A 17,845-nucleotide genomic window follows, 5' to 3' on the forward strand; every position below is an offset into this window, starting at 1 on the left:
ATTAAGGGAGAGGTTAATATTCATGAAGCTGGTAATTTTTTCAGGAGTGAGGTGCCTGAATGATAACAGCGACTCGGGGTGAAAAAGAGATGGTGAAGGGTATATTGGAGAGAATAGGAAGTAACTATGTGGAATTACATGTGAGGAAAAGAGAAGTTAAAGGGAAGCATCAAGGATCCTAAAAGGAAGCCAGGCATTCTGATGCTGTGCTGCAATGGTAGGAAGCACGAATATCTGATTAAATGTCCACTCTGGGAATCCTGATTTTGTTCCTGGCTGTACCCTTAATTTGTAGAGTGGTATCAGCCATGTGACAGGCACTCCCTTTGCTTTGAATTACCCCTCTGTAAAACAGTTTATTCATCCCAAGCCTGAGGCACAGTTTTTGGTTCAGGCTCCATCCCAGGGAACTTCAGTAGGAGTTTGCAATGGACACCTGGAGGCAGCGCTTTCACAGCACAAAGAGGTCTACTGCAAATCAGCTTCAGGGGATTTGGGTCACTACAGTTAACCACTCTTTGCCTGGTGCTAGCAGAGCTGGTGTTGGAGACTGGACTGAGAGACTGAGAACCAGGGGTGGGACTTTAAAGCCCTGATTTGGTTCACAGTGTAGGTCCACAGGCAACTGTGTGCACAGTGCTGAGTCATGCATTGTGATGAAGGGGGCAGGGAAGAGGGATGAGTAGGGAAGGTGTAAAGGTCACAGACTGGCATTACCATCAAAGAGATCAACTGCTGCCTGTATGCCAGGCAATGAAAGAATGGCTGCCAATAGCTTGTTCAATGTTAAAATAATAGTTTCATTCACAACTGTCAGGGACACTCTCTAAAGATATGATATTGTACCATTTCTGTTAGTGATTTCATTGCATAATTTCTAGCCTCAAGCCTCCTCCATTTCCCTGCGAATACCTGCTCAGTTCTGTGTATGCTGAAAAGTCTCTTTGTTTCTTTTATAGCCATGCCTCTCCCACCTCTCAATGTAACTGTAAGCCAAGTCACCAGCAGCAATGCCAGTGTGGTCTGGATACCAGGATTTGATGGCCGTGCACCCCTCCATTCTTGCACTCTTCAGGTATGGCTTCTCTGGATTGTGCCCTGCCCTGTGTGAATAACAGGACTCTACTGAGCCAGGTCATTTCCTGGGCCATCTTTTGCTCTCACAACTTATTTGTAGCGGTGTTTGAATTCTTATTTCACAGTATTAAAACGTAAAAACTTAACAGGGTGCAACTTGGGGCGTATATAGGTGCCAAAGAGCAGGTAATGAACTTCATGCTCAAAAGTTAAGAATTAGAGACTGGCCTCATCCTCCCTCACGACAGGTTATCACATCAGTTGCTTCCATAAATCCAATAATCTGTACAGATTATTACACTGCAGCACACATGAAGCACCACAGCACTCTGTGGGAAGTGCCCATGAGTAGCTGTAGCTGCAGTGTGCTCATTCCTCCTGCTAGCATGGGGCAGCTACCCCATGGTAATTTATTCACATGCAAGTGCCTGTGACTCCCATGACAGCTGAGCCCTGTGCTTTGCAGTGCCAGAGGAAATGCAGGAATCTGGACATACCAGTGAGTCCGAAGGATAGGGAGCTTGCAAAGTATAGGATGTGGAACAGGAAGGGTAGGAATGATCGAGGCAGGAGATAGATTGGGCTTTTTGGTATAAGGTCAGGCCTATTTGCATGTTTCAGAGTAATATTAAACTCTGCCTCTAAATCTTAATTGGTTTTCCATTGTCAGAGACCAGTTCTGCCCAGAAAATCAAGGGTGACAATATTCGTTAGCTCTACTGGTGCAGAGTACTCCACATCTCTTGGACTGCTTCTTAAGGTCCAATAGTACATGTCCAACTTCAGGGAGAGTTAGTTTCTACCACTGCACACTTAAAGGTAGAATCAGACCAAAGAGCAGGTAGCCAAATGTCAAAAACAAATGGCGATTCCTGAAGTGGGCTGTGCAAACACAGGTAGGCACAGTCCCCATGGATTTATCTGCCAGCTGGGAATATTAGACCCCTCTGCTTTCCCTGCCTGATTACAGCAGCATTTTGAGCTGGAGTGGAATTTCTGTGGGGTGTTGCCAACTATGTAGAGGAGGATTATAAACTCAAGGTAATGCTGGAAGCAGTCTAGCTAATTTAATTGTAGTCTACTTTTTATTTGGAGAGGAAACCAGAGATTTCATGCTTTGATGTTTATTTTCTTTCGTAAGTAAAAGAAACCATCATCTTGATTTAACTCACTGGCAGAAAGAACTCCTGCATATAGCTGGCCGTGGTCTCTGGGTTTTTGTCGTGACAGTTTTGTTGCTGCTTCTGTTCTTGTTCGATGTCAAAAATGGTTTTCTTCCTCTGTTTTACAATGTCAGTTATCTCCGGTTGGAATAGCCTATTCTCTCTGGCTTGCTTGCTGCAATGCTAATCACCCTGGGGTTTAAGTTCCCCCTCTCACTTTTGGCAGGGGCAGGAGTGGGGGATGGGACATGTGGAAAAGCTCTGAAGCAGAGCTGCTCACTTTCTGTCCACTCAGCAGTCTCTCACCCCTTTTCTAAGCCTTTTCTGTTCGGTTTGGGGAGGATGAAGTTCCTGCATTTGAGTCTGGGAGCAGAGTAACTTGGCAATAACCCTCCACTGTCAGAAAACCATGCTTCCTCTGACTCCCACATTGAGAGATTTTGTGTGAGACATTGACCTACATCTCCATGTGAAAATGCACATGTTCCTGGTTTGTCATGATTGCACTTCTGCTTGGAGCCTCCCAGAAGAAGAAGGGGGATTGGAACTTTGCTGTGCTTTTCTGACACTCGGGGTTGCAGCGGGTGTGCCAAGAGCATCACTTTCAGACAGGCAGATTGTTCCTGGGATCAGAGCAGGGAATAGCAGTTTTTTGCTGTTAACACAAGCCATGTTCCAGGGTGTGAAAAGGACAGATGCAAGAGCACCAGCTCTTGAAACTGTTGAACAGAAACACATCATCAAACAGACAGGGTTTTACACAGAAGTCAGCTTGTTTTTTTCCTGCTTTGGATGACACTGATAGTGACAACAATATGCTTCTCTATTCAGGAATTTTGAGATTCTTCCTTTTTATTAGGCAAATAAATCAGTGTGCCAGAATTGTACATGAGAGTGAGCAGAAGGGTGGTGAGAAAGGGAAAAATGCTGCTGCTTAAAGACTGTAGAGTCCATATGACTATTTCATTTTTGTCAATACACTCCGATTTTACTCCCAGCTTTGCTATTTCATATGCAGTCGAGAAGAAAGTCTGAGCCTGGGAGCAGTGCAGTGATTTCTTCTGTACAAAAGTAGGAACATTGAACCTTTCTGTGCCATAAAAGCACACAGTGATATCAGATTTAAATTAACATTTGTGCCGCTTAAGAGCTCAGATTTGGGGGGGAAAAAAAGAAGGGTTGCAGGAGTGGCAAAAAGTTTCTTTCCAGTTTAATTTGCAACAGTTTAGTTGAACCAAGCCACTAGTGCCTACCATGTCTGTAATCCACTATAAAACTGAAAATATACAAAATTCTGAAAAAAAGAGTTCATCAAAAGGTGACAGTAGGCAACAGGAAAGTTGATCTACCAGTTTTCACTACCCACATTTAAACAAGCCTCAGAAGCCAGCCGCTAGCACTCAAAGCAACAAGGATGTTTCATTTTCTTTAAAGGAATAATAATCAACTGTAGAATCTGTAACACAGGTAAGGAAATGCTTTAAAATATGGAACCAAATTTTCAGCTGGTGGAAAATTGTTGTACTACCAGGGTTAGAGTGATGGCACTTCATGATTCTTAGTTGACAACTCCCTTTTCCGTATTTTAAGCACCACTGGTACTATATGTATTTTTATACATTCCTAAATTGACAATTAAATGGATTCTTATCCGTATGGACCTGTTGGTCGTATTGCTTATGGTAACTGTCATCTCTGTGTCACTCTTGGCACAGGTAGCTGAGTCACCAGATGGTGAGGAGGTCTCCACTGAAATCACCCCAGTGCCACCCTTTGCCTACGGAGTGCAAGGCCTGAAGCATTCTACCAACTACAGCGTTCGTGTGCAGTGCAGCAATGAGATGGGCAGCTCCCCTTTCACTGACAGGGTTTATTTCCAGACCCTGGAGCTTGGTAAGAAATAGCAGAGTAGAACAGGAAAGCAGCTCTGAATCTGAAAAAGAGGTGATGATAATCTTCATTAACTCCTTGCTTATTCTGAAATACAGGAAATGTTATTCTGTCAGATTGCTTGTCCACTTTAAGGGACTCCTAGAACAAAATAATGTGATTAACAGCAATGATGCACAATACAGAAATTGATCCAACCATGAGGCTTCTGCATGCTGATCGCATTAGCTCTCTAAGATTCTTGGGATCTCTGAGAGAAATGAGAGATGCTGACTAACCTATCTTCTCCACTTGAAGCAAACAAAATGCTGGTGGCTTGCAGTTGTTGTTCTCTCTCCTCACACCCTCTCTCTTCTGGCTGATCTCAAGAGAGAGGGTGAAACTGTCATTTTCAGGGTGGATAGTGCATTGTTTTCCTGCGTAGAGTGATTGTGTTCTGTCCTCTGCTTTCAGCTCCAAGCAGCACCCCTCAAAATATCCACGTTATTCAAAGAGATCCCGGTCTGATTTTGGAGTGGGAAGGTGTGGCTCCAGATGTGCTGAAAGAAAATGTCCTAGGATACAGACTGGAATGGATTCAGGATAATGTAACTCAGGTAACAGATCAAGAAGGTAGCTGGACACGGTTGGAAAATGTTCATATTAAATTTTATAGGCATTAGGGTTCCTCATTTGTACCGAGGAACAAGATTGCTGGCATTGCTTTTGTATAAATGGATCTATTCTGACTTGAGAGAACTCCTCAGTATTTAGCCTCAAGATTTAGGGCCATTTCTTCCTTCCTGGCATACTCAGAATTCCTTCACTTAAATGTTCATCTGCAGACAGACCAGTTCTCCGTCATTCCTTGTACAGGAAGGACGGCAGAGAGAGAATCCACTTTGCCCTTTTCTAATACTGTCCCAAAGGCAGCTGAGACAGGGCAGGATCTTGGCTTTCTCTCCTGTGACTGGGCCTTGGCTTTCCGAGTCATAGCAGCAAAGATGTACTTAGCAAGTGAATGAGCTATACTGTAAATCACAGAAAGGTTATGGATTCTTTTGTTTAATTTACAAAACATAGGGAGTTGAAAGGACTCTGGCAGGGTAGAAGGCCTTTCATTTGTTCTTTGGCATTGACCTTTCCCAGGTATCTATCAGCCTTTGAAGTTCACAGCATTTTTATGGTTTCTAACTTCCCAAAAGGTATTTACCCAGTGCTTATTAGTGATGAACAAGCCTGTAATAGTAGACAGCTAGAGGGAAAAGAGACTTATTTCCTTTTTTGCATGACCCATTTCATACTAGGTCAGCATCATTGAGTGACAGTATTTTGAGTTCCCATTGAATTTACATTGTGTCAGTGGTGGCAGCCAAATCTTCATGGGTTTACTGCAGACAGTGTGTATGAAGAGGATCCACAAAACTACTGAAAATATGTTGGCCTTGCAATACTAAGTGAAAATTGGCCATGAAATTCAGAAGCCATTTGGGATTTGGTCAACAGGTTAGAACAGACAGACTTGTCTCTTAGATTAAAACTGTCAGATGCTTTACAGTATGTTACCACATCTTTGTGTTTAAAGCACAAGAAGGAGGTATATCTTTTAACAGCAGAAAAAACCACATTTCTATAGCAAGTTGCATCGAAGGGCCTCAAAGGAAGAAATCATTAAACCTCATACCTTCCTTATGCTGTGGGAAACAATTAGATATTTTTGGGAAGAGAATCCCAAGATGATAGCCCAAATTAGTGGCCAAACTGAGGTGAGGACCCAGGAGTCACAACTTCTAACCCTTCTTATAGCACCAAAGAAGTACACGGTGATGTTTTGGTTTAGTTTTAAAGGTGAAGTTTTACACTGGATTCCTTTTAAGACAGTTTACAGTTTGTTGTCATTTGCACTCAGGGGGAGATGATTGTGCAGGACACAAAAGCTAATCTCACTACGTGGAATCCTCTCAAAGACCTGATTATCAGGGTGTGTGTGCTGAACTCTGCAGGATGTGGGCCCTGGAGTGACCTCTTCTTGCTTGAAGCCCAAGAGGTCATGGGTGAGTGTTCACTACCTTTCCTTCACTTTGAAGAAAAAGTCGAAAGTGCTGAGACTGCTGTTTTCTCTTACCCTTTTCCTTTCAGTGCTTACCACTGACTGAAACACGTGGCTTTATACAACAGCACACTTCATCAAGCAGATTAGAAATTCAATAATCTTTAAAGAGCTGGTGTAAACAAAACAGCTTCTGGCCACTACTGTGTCTTCTTTAACAGGGTTTTGCTGTGCTTAATGCAGAGCAGGAGAAGGGCAGATACAACAGAAAAGGTGCAAATGAAGGTTTGAAATCCTTAATTTAGGCTTAAGCCACACAAGAGTAAATGTGACAGAAAACTCCTCTAACATAGGTTCTCCTCTTTGATTTAATTTGAAGCCATTCCTGACTAGTTTCAGTGGAGCCTGATTCAATTCATGGCCACATGGGGGTTTGTAATGGTTTTACTGAATATGTTTATATTAAACCAGTTTAGCTGTTTCCATGGATTAGTTGAGCTACTGGTAGAAGAGGAAGATGATGGTACAGACACTGTATCATGCTATCTGAACTATGTGGAAGGATTTGTTGGGAGCAAAGAACATGCATGTGTGGAGTGCATTCCCAATGATGAAGGGCAGTTAGGCTCACCTGTGGTGATTTGCTTGCTGCTTGTATTTCACAGTGAATGGGCAATGGGAGTTGGGCTGTGAAGAGGGGCAGGATGTTTTATGGGGAAGTGGATAGAAGGGGAAGAATGCTATTGCTTAGAAGGAAACTGTAAAACAACAAAGAGGAAGATGTTCCAAATAAAGATATAGAAGTCTGTGAGGTGAGATGATACAAAAATCCCAGTCTCTTGTGGCCCACATCTCTGATGATGGTCCACCTATTGCTGCTTTCTTCCCACTCCACAAATCTTTGAGGAACCACACGGACATTGATCTCTCCTGATCCCTCCATACTTACGGATGGCAGAGGGACTTAGAGTGGGGTTCCCAGGCAAGCAGGAGGTGGGGGACAGAGGCAGAGTAACTAATAGAGAATTGTAGCCTTACTTGCAGTAGCGCATCTAATGATGGTTTTAACGTGCACGTTACTCAGGTCCTTTGTCAGCTCAGTTCCTGTGATGAAGTCAGCACTGATGGTTATGTGTGAGCACATAGTCAATTTGGGATCAAAGCCCTCAAATTATTTAAAGCAGAATGAAGGGGTGTGGAGGTCCAGAGCTGACCCTATGGAGGTTGGTCACTGACTCCATCAATTTTTTTCCTCCTCCTTTGTGATCAGGTTTTTTCTGTGGCACCCAAACACAGAGTAAAGTATCTGAAAAGACTAGGAGTTCTCTTTGGAAAATGGCCATCACTGGCAAGAAGCCCCAGGGAATGTATAGGGTTTGCATTTTACAGGGAGCTGGAGTGGGACAATCCTGAAAGCACTATATATTGTTGTTTGGTTGTTTTTATTTACAAACCACTTCAAAAAAAAGTAGCATCAGGAGTGGTGCTTGTTTTGGTCAAATGCTTTCTGAAAGCATGTGTATTTCTTCACAAGCATAACAGGCTGGAAGTAAAGGTTCACTGTGGAAACACTGACAGGCCTTAAACAGCAGAGCTGCAGAAAGACTGCAGTTTTGTTTCAGGCCTGGTAGAAAATATAAGTTGCTTCCTTTCCTAAAATAGAAAACTGGCACTGCTTCCTTTCTGTGAGAAATGCCAGGGGTGGTTTCTGACCAGCTCCCAGTGCGGCAATAAGGATGACTAAGCTTGTATAAACTTTAGGTTGAATTTGTCATCACAGCAAAGCTAGTGGGAGCTCCACCCTGCTTATGCAGAGATCTTGTGTGCTATTAACAAAGATTGTTTTAATATTTTCAGAAACATTCTCAATAGAAACTTCCCTCTTTCATTGCAGAGCGAGGAACAGAATGGTCTAGTAGCTTTTCCCTATCTGTAATCTTTACAACTGTAGGCAGGAAAAGACTCTTGGATTATGTTCTTTGCACACCTTTGAGATATAAACTTGCTATGAAATAAAAGGGTTCTCATCATCAAAGGGCTCCAAAGTACTCTTTTAAACTCATCTAATAATACCATCTTCTCTCTGCCTTGTGCAGTCTTAAGGCATATGCTGGTTAAAAAAGGGGGATATAGGAGGTTGGAGAGAGACAGAGTTGAGAGAAGAGAAGCAGCTCGATCTTTACTTGGGCTGCAGCCATTCTCTTGAGCTCAGTGACGTGAGTGGGAAGCAATGATTTGTGGGCTGGAGGAGGAGAAGCAGTGAATTTCAACATTCATTCCTATTTCTGACACATTTGCTGTAAAATGTGGGATGGGCTCCTGATTCCCAGCAGTTTAGAAACAGGGAAAATAATTTTGTTTTGTTTTGTTTTGTTTTGTTTCATCCACACTCGTTTCGGAGGGACTCCCCGGAAGTTGACCTAAATCCCCGGTCTCTCACCAGGCCAGCTAACAGAGACTAGAAAAATAAGCCGAGAGAGATTTGTCTCACCACAGGGAGAAGGAAACCTTATTGTTAACTATCAGAGAGGACCTTTCACATGAGTGTTGTTAGTTGTTTCTACCCTGATTGTTTGGCAGACACAGCCCAAGTGATTGGCTTGGGAATTGTGGGGAGGGTTCGAGTTACCTTTATTGTATTTGAGAAATACAGCTTCTGTTTCTGATCTCTCCCTCCTCATAAGCAGCCTTGAAGGGCTGGGTCAAAAGTTGCAGCAAGAGGTAGTATCATAAAACCCAAAGCCTGTAAAGCCTTCTGGGTGGGAAAAGTATATGTGAGTCACTGAAGGAGGTAAGATGCTGGAAAATAAGTACTAAAGATCTGATAATTTGCTTCAAGTGGAGAAGTACTAGTCTGCTTTCTCAATGTTTCATTAAGCTCTACCTGTGTTTTAGACTAATATTACTTCTTTAAAAATTTGGATGAGGTTCATCAATGTAACTGGTAATCAAGCCTTAGAAGCCTCTTGCCTGCCAGGACTCTGCCAGTAAGGGTGTCCGACTCCTTTTTGTATACGTCTGAGCAGAGATTCATCCAAATCCCATCCCATCAACCTAACATCTCTTTTAGGGATAGGTTTGCTTATACTGTCATGACTTATAATAGGATTACTTATATCATCAAAGATGATTCTTCCCTACCTTCTGCTAAAGCACAGTCAACTGCTGATGGTGAGCAAGTGAGCTTGAAGATGAAGGAGGTGGTCAGGGACCTGTTACCTTTTCTTGTTTGCTCTTAAATAATTTGGAGATATGAGAGCTATCCTAGATTTTAATAAACCCATTCAAATTCACATTTAAGCTTTAGTAATTGTATTTGGAGAAGAAATCTCTCAGGGAATTGGATTAATTTATCATTTTTTGCCAGGCATAGATCATATTCTTTTTATTCATAATTATATTGCTTACCTTCCTTGCCTGGAGCTTACTCAGATTGACAGCATCTCCATTTCTTCTGTAGACAGTTTGTAGTCAAAAGTATACATATTCTGGGAGCAAATATTAGTTCAGAATTGGAACCTGTAGGCTCACTAACTTATTTCTTGACTCACAGGGCACTTTTTAAAGTTCACCTTTTCTTTGGAGAGAGACATGGACAAGTTGCAACCAACCAAACAACATTGTGAAGTTATAGCTAATACCAAATCCCTCAGGGTGCTTGTCTTTGTGTGAGGATTTATAGGAGAAGTGTAAATATTTCTACTGAGATTGCCATGAGGCAATTGTCTTTCACTATTGTCTTTCAAAATGTTATCTGGTTGACATTCAGGGAGTACTGTGTAGCCTGGTCAAGGTTCTGCTGACTGCCTCCAGCAGGACAAGGTGAAACCTGCTCAGAGAATGCTCATATTAAGCAACCTTTTCGTCCTGAAACTCCAGTTTAAAGCGCAGCAGATCATGAGCTTATGTAAAGTATTATAATCTGGTGCAGAGCCTTTTACTTTCTCAAGGCTAAAGACTAAGAATAGTTTCTTATAACTAGATGCATTTGCTCTGCCTTTGCTGTGTGAAACAGCTAGTTTTCATGATGATTGACTGAGCAGCTGTTTATGCCAAATTCCAGTATACAAGGATCCACTGTGAACACCAGGTCCAGCAGCATGGCTTTTCCATTTAAAAGCAAAAAGAAGAAATTGGTGTGTTTATCACTGACAGTCTTCTATTTTCTGACTGGTGATTTCTCTATCATCCAGGTGGCCAGAGACAACCTCCTTATGGGACGTCCTGGGTTCCTGTGGCATTAGGCATTCTCACAGCTCTGGTCACGGCTGTTGCCCTGGCTCTTATTCTTCTTCGGAAAAGAAGAAAGGAAACTCGGTTTGGGTAAGGGAGGCTCTCCTTGAGCTGGTTAGAGAGATCTCTGCTTTCTCTTCTAGTGTGGTTTCTGACTCAATTATTTTTCAAAAAGCATTGTTGATGGAGTACTTTTGACACTTTCTTTGGATAACTGTATTGGTTGGGATTTTGGGGGGGTTTTTTTGGCTGTTGTTGGTTTTTTTCAACAATTTTGGGAATGCCTACCTTTTCTTCAAAATAAGAACATCAAAAATACAGTAGAAAAAATGTTATGTTAATAGCTAGGCTTTATTAGACTATAGATATGTAAACTAGATCAAGATAATTCTTAGCACCGCTACTTAAGAGATTCAAAGAGAAAAGACTCACTAATGAAACATTCTTATGGGCTGAGCTCTTTATCCCATGCTGATTTTCAGTCTAGCAGCTGATTGTAACTTCCTGACTGCCCAGAACCCTCTGGATCCCCAGTAAAGTTTCCTTTCCATCGCCTCTGACAGTTGGCTGCTTGGCTGTGGATTGCTCCCAGCTGCAAGCAAGGTTCCCATTCTTTTCAGTCTCTCAGACCTCCCTCTCACAGCAGCATCTCTGTTTACATGACTCTTGCAGCCTGCCCCAACCTGCAGCTTCTCCCAGCACTGGGGAGGAGTGATTCCCTTGTTTTGGAAGGCTCTCACCCCCTCTAGGTGCATTAGCAAGGCAGCATAAACCCATTGTTCCTCTTCTCCAGCTACACCCTCTTTAACAAAACAGTCTGCAGTATTTATATGTCAAGGGATGAGAAATCATCCATACTGTCCAGCACACCCTTTTAGAAGTGAATGGCCCATGTAATCATGGTCCTGTGTGTCTTTTCTGCCTTCTAGCCATGCCTTTGGCAGTGTGGTTGGCAGAGGGGATCCAGCAGTCCATTTCAGAGCTGCCAGGTCTTTCAACAGGGAGGGCCCAGAACTCATTGAAGCAACACGTAAGTAAAATGACCTGAGTGATTCTGCCTGGGAAGATGTGTTCATGCATGTACTGTACTCTCTCTGTTTTTACTGAAACTGATGTTTTTTGATCAAAAACATGGGATTAATTTACAAAGAGGCTTAGACCTTGTGAATTGCAGAGATGAAAGGCCAGAATTGCTGTTGCCATACCAGTTACTTAGCACTTGCTAATTACAGCTACAGTCATTGTGTATATTAGTGCAAGGCATGAATTCGCCACTCCTCTGCCCCAGTTTCACATTACAGGGACTTCTTCGACTGGAATATTATACAATGGTGAGATAAATACAGCTCAAGAATATTAGCAGTATGCTTTAAACTCAGTATGCTGAGCTGTGCTACAAGCATGAACCAATTAATCAGTCTTGGAAACCCAGGAATTAGTAACTTATCAAACAGGAGCCTGAGTAACAGGAATGGCCAGATTTAAGATGATCCATTTCTGTCTCCTGGTTCATCAAGGGCATGGTTCTCTGTAGCAGCGCTGCATAGCTGGGTTAGGATGAGTCTTTAACTTTGCTCCCCTGGATTTAAAGGTCTCTCCATTAAATCTAGTGACCATAAATTTTTTGACATTACATTACCTTCTCAACCAGGTGCTGTGAGACTTACATTGTACTTGAAATAGTCTGAGAGCCAGTCATTGAAAAGTGGTGCAGCTCCATCAACTTAAATTAAGCTGTATGATCCAGTGTCTGTCAATGGCCCTTCTGATTGGATTTTATCTTCTCAGTGTTATTTACATTAGTTCTGTATTCCTGTTGCTCCTGGTGTGTTTGAGGGTGGTGTTATCACACCCTCTCCCTTTAAGTAATGTTGGTACATTTTCTTGTGATTGAAAGTTACTGGCCTCTTGTCTGTGGTGAGGCTAGAGGACATGTTAGGGAACTGGCTTTTTCAGGTTTCCTCCTTACAGTATGGGAATCAGATTGGAGATGGAGATTAGAACAGGTGATACTTGATGTTGTGACAGAATATATAGGTATCCTTATTAATTCTTCATTTTTATGTTTTGGTTTCTTTTCCAGTGGAGAGTGTAGGGATAAGTGATGAGCTGAAGACAAAACTCAAAGATGTCTTAATCCAGGAACAGCAGTTCACCTTGGGAAGAATGTTGGGCAAGGGTAAGAACCAAAACCGAACAAGGCTTTACATTGAAAATCCCGCTTGTGTTACCTTTACTGTTGAGTAAGGAGAAGCAATCATAAGCAGCCTGTTTTCTCTCCTCCTTGTGGCAATTTTCTCTCCTCCTTAAATGGCAATTAAAATGGAGCTATCCCTTCCACTGGGATAAAACATTTCAGAGGTTTAGCGTAACTAAGAGGATATTGGCTAAGCCATTCCTATAATATGGCTTGACACAGTCATGAACTGCAGTCTGTGCTCAGCTTTCCAAAGTACTGTTGATTCACTGGTGTGTGAATTTCTTTCAGAGATTTAAACAAAGGAATGTTCAGTTAAACTCCTGCTCCTTCTAATAACAAAATGGTGCTATAGAATTCCTTCCATTTACATAAGCATGCATGAAGTATTAAACGGGCTGAGACAACACAGAGACAGAGATGATATACCTCAAACATTCCAACCGCTCAAAAAAAGTTGATTCAGTTTCAGGTATTCTCAGTGTCTGGGGTGGTTTGCCTCCAGATTTTAATTTGGCCTCTTAGGGAGGCACATTTGGAACAGGTACTGAATTTTGCTGACATTTGTCCTCATTAGTTCAAGTCCTTAGGAGTGCTTCTGACTGTGAATCTCCCGCTGGATCTTGTACACAGGTGCTGCTAATATTTCTCAGAGGTCTTCAGATGAGGAGGGATTGTCAGAGCAAAAGTGGGATGCTTCTCACTTAACTTACCTGAGAGATTGGCCCAGAAACTCTATGTGGAAAGATGAGTTTGAATTTAGATTTCCCAAATGGCGGACCAGTGTGCTAACTGTTGAATCATCCTTCCTTACTTCTCAGTCTGAAGGCAGTCTTTAGAAATAAATGAAAACGTGTAAGGATAAAGCCAATAACTATGAGAGGAGCATGTCAGGGTCATAAGCAAAAGGAAGCTGAAGTGTTTTGCTTCCTTTTTCTTTATAAGACTAATTTTATTGCAGTTTTCTTTGACCCTTTCCCACTGGGAGCATTCTTCTACTCCATCCCTCTTAGAACAAATGCATTTCTTTTAGAGCAGGAAGATGACCTTCCTGCAGAAGCGTTCTCAGAGGGTTTAACAAAGCTAAGTAATTAAACAGCTGTGTCATCTCTTTGTGAGTATCAGCTGTTGGCCAGTTTCTGGGACCCTGCTTCAACCCTTCTGGGCTGTCTCTATGGCAGGTAACAAACTGAAATCAGCTGCAGTGGGTCCCCAGGGCATGATCTTGCTGGGAGAATACCAGCTGGTAGGATCTGATCTGTGTTGTCAGTCCCACTGCTGCAACCCCACATTCAGCACACAGGTTGTAAGATGGCATGTCTGCATTACCGTGGGCTCTGCTGACTCTACAGCTGAGCAACAGCTCCATAATATGGAAGCAGCACGAAATGCCTTTGCTCCTTCCCATTTTCCTCTTTTGTGGTCAGATCCACTCCTCATGGTTATCATGTAGTAAGCATGTACTGTACGGTAGTGAAGGATGCTGGTGAAAAGCTAGTGGAAAGATATTGTTTCTGGGGTGGGTGTCCTGAGTGCCATATTTTGCTTCCTTCTTTTCAGTACCAAAGTTCCTCATACTAATGCATTTTGGGTGGAGTAGGCAGTTACAAAATTAGGGAGAGCAAATCTATAGCCAGATCTAATGCAAAGAGGCTGTTAGGCTGTGGTATAAAGCCACTTCAGGCCAAAATAATTTGAAGAGGTTTTGGCCTGTTGCATTCCCTCTTATCTCCCTTAGAGAATAAACCAGAGTAGACACTGCCTCCTGTGAATCAGCATATCACTCACACACAGGTAGGTACTCTGTGTTTTCTCTGGTCGACTGTGATTCATAGAAGTCATTCCCTGAGTTTTGAGAGATAAGGCTGACTATATTTCAAGTCGTTTAGTCTGGCACCATCACTCAGCTCTGATGGCTGTTAATACTGAGAGCCTCCGCCAACCCATCCACTTGCTGCTCACCTAACAGCCTCCTCTCTGACCGGAACCTTGCTCAGACTCATCCCTCATGATATGGCTTCCCCAGAAATGTCTGCCTACAATCCCAGCTTAAACTTTGTCTCTGCATCGTCTGTCTGGCTGGATATTGCTTTTTTCCCCTGTTGTTTTCCTTTGCCTTCTGGACTGCCAGCACAGTGATCTCTGTCTACTGGTAGTGCTACCTCTTCTAGGCACACATATGCTGAAAGTTGGTGTCTGGAACTGCAGAATGAAAAATGAAGCATTGCTTATGGTTATTCAGCTTCTTTCCCAGTGACCCCTGAAGAGAACCTTTCTTCACAATAAGCTATTCCCTCACTGCCTTCTCTGGTCATTTCACAGGGGAGTTTGGGTCAGTTCGAGAGGCACTACTGAAGCTAGATGATGGCTCTTTCCAGAAAGTTGCAGTGAAGATGCTGAAAGGTAAGTGGGAGCAGGGCTACCTGAATTACTTAAGAAAAGAAAGCTTGGAAGGATTAAATGTTGTCTGTCCTGCTCTCAGCAAACATGCCTTGATGCTCTTTTCTCCTCTCTGAGCTTCCAACTCAGCCATTCTACCCATCCCTTTCATGTCAGTCTTTTTGTAGTGGAAGCTTTTCAGGGAAAGACCTATACCACCCTAGTTGCTTCTACAGCATCTAGCACGTGGTGAGTGCAATCAAAACCACTGTATCATGCGGCACAGACAGCTCAAACAGGTCTGCTTTGCCCTAATAATTCAGCAGTGAAAGACAGTACTCCTCCAAGCCCATATCCTGGAATACACAGAAGAGTGTTTGGGCTGAATGCAGTGACAAGCTAACTCAGTCAGGCACATTTAACTAACTAGTCTCACTCCCTTCTGATTTGTCATTTGATGATTATACATAACAAGGGCAACTAACACATTCATCAGACACAAGTCTGTAACAAGAAAAGCAATTAAGAGATAGGTATAAATCAAAGCAAGTACGTACATATATGTGTGTTTATATAGGTTAACCGATGTTATTTCATCCCTGTTGCCTGTAAGGCAAAAATTAACTGAGACCGACTGAAAGCAGAGTCACACTCACTTCTGGAGCTCAGTTTGCTGTCACAGAATACCAGCTTGTACTAAATATACTAGTATCACACTAGTGTAAGTTGTATCAACTTAATCCAGCTTCAGCAATAATTCTAATCAAACTTTTGTGTAGTCAGACTGTCTACCTTCAGGCATCTAATTTAGGAACAATCTGTCAGCCTCCAGAGGCACCTTCCTTTCTCCACTGACTGTAAAAAGGGAATATGCTTTTATCTTCTGAATCATATTGAAATTACTTGCCTAAAGCAGATAATATGAATACTCCCCTACAGGTCTGAGTCTGATCTTGCAGCAGGACTGGAGGACTCCTGCTAAAATGCAGCAACAGAATTGGAGGAAGTAGTTGACTGGGCTAATTCTTCATTATATTGATCTATTTCCATAAATCTGGAGTAATAGCAATGAGAAATAATTTACTCCAAATTTATGCTGATGTATGTCACTGCTGAATTTGGTCCATGTTCTCCAGTAGTGTGGTTATTTAAGAAATCTTACCTCCAGCACCTTAGAAGACTCAATTATGCTCAGAGACAGAGAACCACTGATCTTTCATGCCATCCTTATCAGAGATGAATTGGGGTCTGCTGTGTCAGTCAGGGGCTCCAGGCCATCTCCTCAGTTTCAACATTTTCTTTCATTTGTGTGATGTCTCCTCACTGACACTGTAGTTTAGGTTCTTTTACCTAATTTATTCTTACATCTTTAACCCCCACGTGCTTTGCACAGCTTCCAAGGAAAGTTCTTACGAGAAAAGAGCTGCTAATCAGCAGGTCTTTACTCTGCCAATAACCAATTTACCAGATGTCCCTGATGTGTGCTTACTGCTGCCCATACCAGGCGAGAGCGTCAGGCTCTGCTTTGTTGTAAAATGGCTTATCTAGCTATAGGTCTGAGAGGATGTGCTGTGCCACAAAGAACAAGCTTCTGATAATCATTATTTGTAAAGTCCCTTGGAGCCACCCACAAAGGAGGAAAACTTACAGTCACTTTTTCCAGCGGACATCTTCACATCGACTGACATTGAGGAGTTCCTGCGAGAGGCTGCGTGTATGAAGGAATTTGACCACCCACACGTCACTAAACTGATTGGTAAGCCAGCATTGCTGCTTATGCCACAGAGCACCTCCTGTTCCTGCACAATCCCACACGATCTCACTCTGCACTGCTGTCCAACAGCAGTGCTAGTGCAGCCACCTCTGTGCTGCCTGGAGTCCTGCATAGATCAGCACTGCTCCTTCACCGGGCCCAGTGTGTGTAAGTGCTCTCAACGCTTGCCCTCATACACCAGTAATAAGCATCTCTTATTTAAGCCATTTCTTTGGTTCTTGCGAACTACATCAGGGAGACTTTGGATGGCCGAGATATGTCTACACTGCCATGAAATATGGACAGATGCATTGGTACACTATAAATAGAGGCAGGGAAGATTGTGCGTTTCCGAAGTACCAAGTAAGAAGTACGACATCTGTGGGTCAGCACTGTGGAACACAGGCTATTTCGAGAATGTGTAGATTGTACTGCAAAGCCTGGGGTTTGGGGCTGTCTGGTCTGGAGTGATCCTAGAAACATTTATAGCAGGTCCTGCAAGAAGATCTGAGAGGCACTAGGCACTTAGTACTGCCTCTGAAACAAGCAGGCTTAGAGGTATCTTAACACCTTCTGGCATGAAGTCATGGAAAGGGGCCTTGAGCATGGAATCTACCTGCCAAAACTGCATGTTTTCCTCCAGATTTCTAAGAGGAAGGCAAGCAACCTTTAAGATTCCACTTGGGCGTGATCTGTCTGCTAACACCCCTTTGCTGTGTGTGTCCTCCTCAGGAGTCAGTCTACGGAGCCGTCCCAAAGGCCGTCTCCCAATTCCCATGGTGATCCTGCCCTTCATGAAGCATGGAGACCTCCATGCTTTCCTGCTGATGTCACGGATTGGGGAAAACCCTTTTGTAAGTCTGTCTTACAGTAGAATTCCTTCTGGAAGGGTATGGATTTTCAGAGAATGTACTCGGAGCAGTTCAGGGTTGGCCTCCCAAAGACACTGACAGATGACTGGATTTTAATACCAGAGAAGGTCGTGAGATGTGATGTTGAAGTACTTAATTCCATGCATGTTGAGGACCAGCTCCTCCATTCCATCCCCCTCCCTATATCCCCCATCTCTGCTCCTTAAGCTAGCAGCAAATGTTGCAGTTTTGCCATATGTGTTCAAAGCTTAC

General features: G+C 42.9%; 1 protein-coding gene across 4 annotated transcripts in view; it reads left to right on the forward strand.

The window, feature by feature from the left end:
* The window catches only part of TYRO3 (TYRO3 protein tyrosine kinase), a 42,550-nt gene that overhangs the window by 16,203 nt on the left and 8,502 nt on the right, over positions 1-17,845 (forward strand). For all 4 annotated transcript variants that reach the window (XM_064658086.1, XM_064658087.1, XM_064658088.1 and 1 more), the window contains 10 exons: positions 960-1,075; positions 3,956-4,133; positions 4,584-4,726; positions 6,019-6,163; positions 10,353-10,482; positions 11,322-11,422; positions 12,476-12,571; positions 14,912-14,992; positions 16,632-16,724; positions 17,454-17,575. In XM_064658086.1, the coding sequence (XP_064514156.1) occupies positions 960-1,075; positions 3,956-4,133; positions 4,584-4,726; positions 6,019-6,163; positions 10,353-10,482; positions 11,322-11,422; positions 12,476-12,571; positions 14,912-14,992; positions 16,632-16,724; positions 17,454-17,575 (1,205 nt within the window). The remainder of the gene's footprint in view (positions 1-959; positions 1,076-3,955; positions 4,134-4,583; positions 4,727-6,018; positions 6,164-10,352; positions 10,483-11,321; positions 11,423-12,475; positions 12,572-14,911; positions 14,993-16,631; positions 16,725-17,453; positions 17,576-17,845) is intronic.

Source organism: Pseudopipra pipra, chromosome 6, assembly GCF_036250125.1.
Source record: "Pseudopipra pipra isolate bDixPip1 chromosome 6, bDixPip1.hap1, whole genome shotgun sequence".
NCBI classification, from domain to species: domain Eukaryota; kingdom Metazoa; phylum Chordata; class Aves; order Passeriformes; family Pipridae; genus Pseudopipra; species Pseudopipra pipra.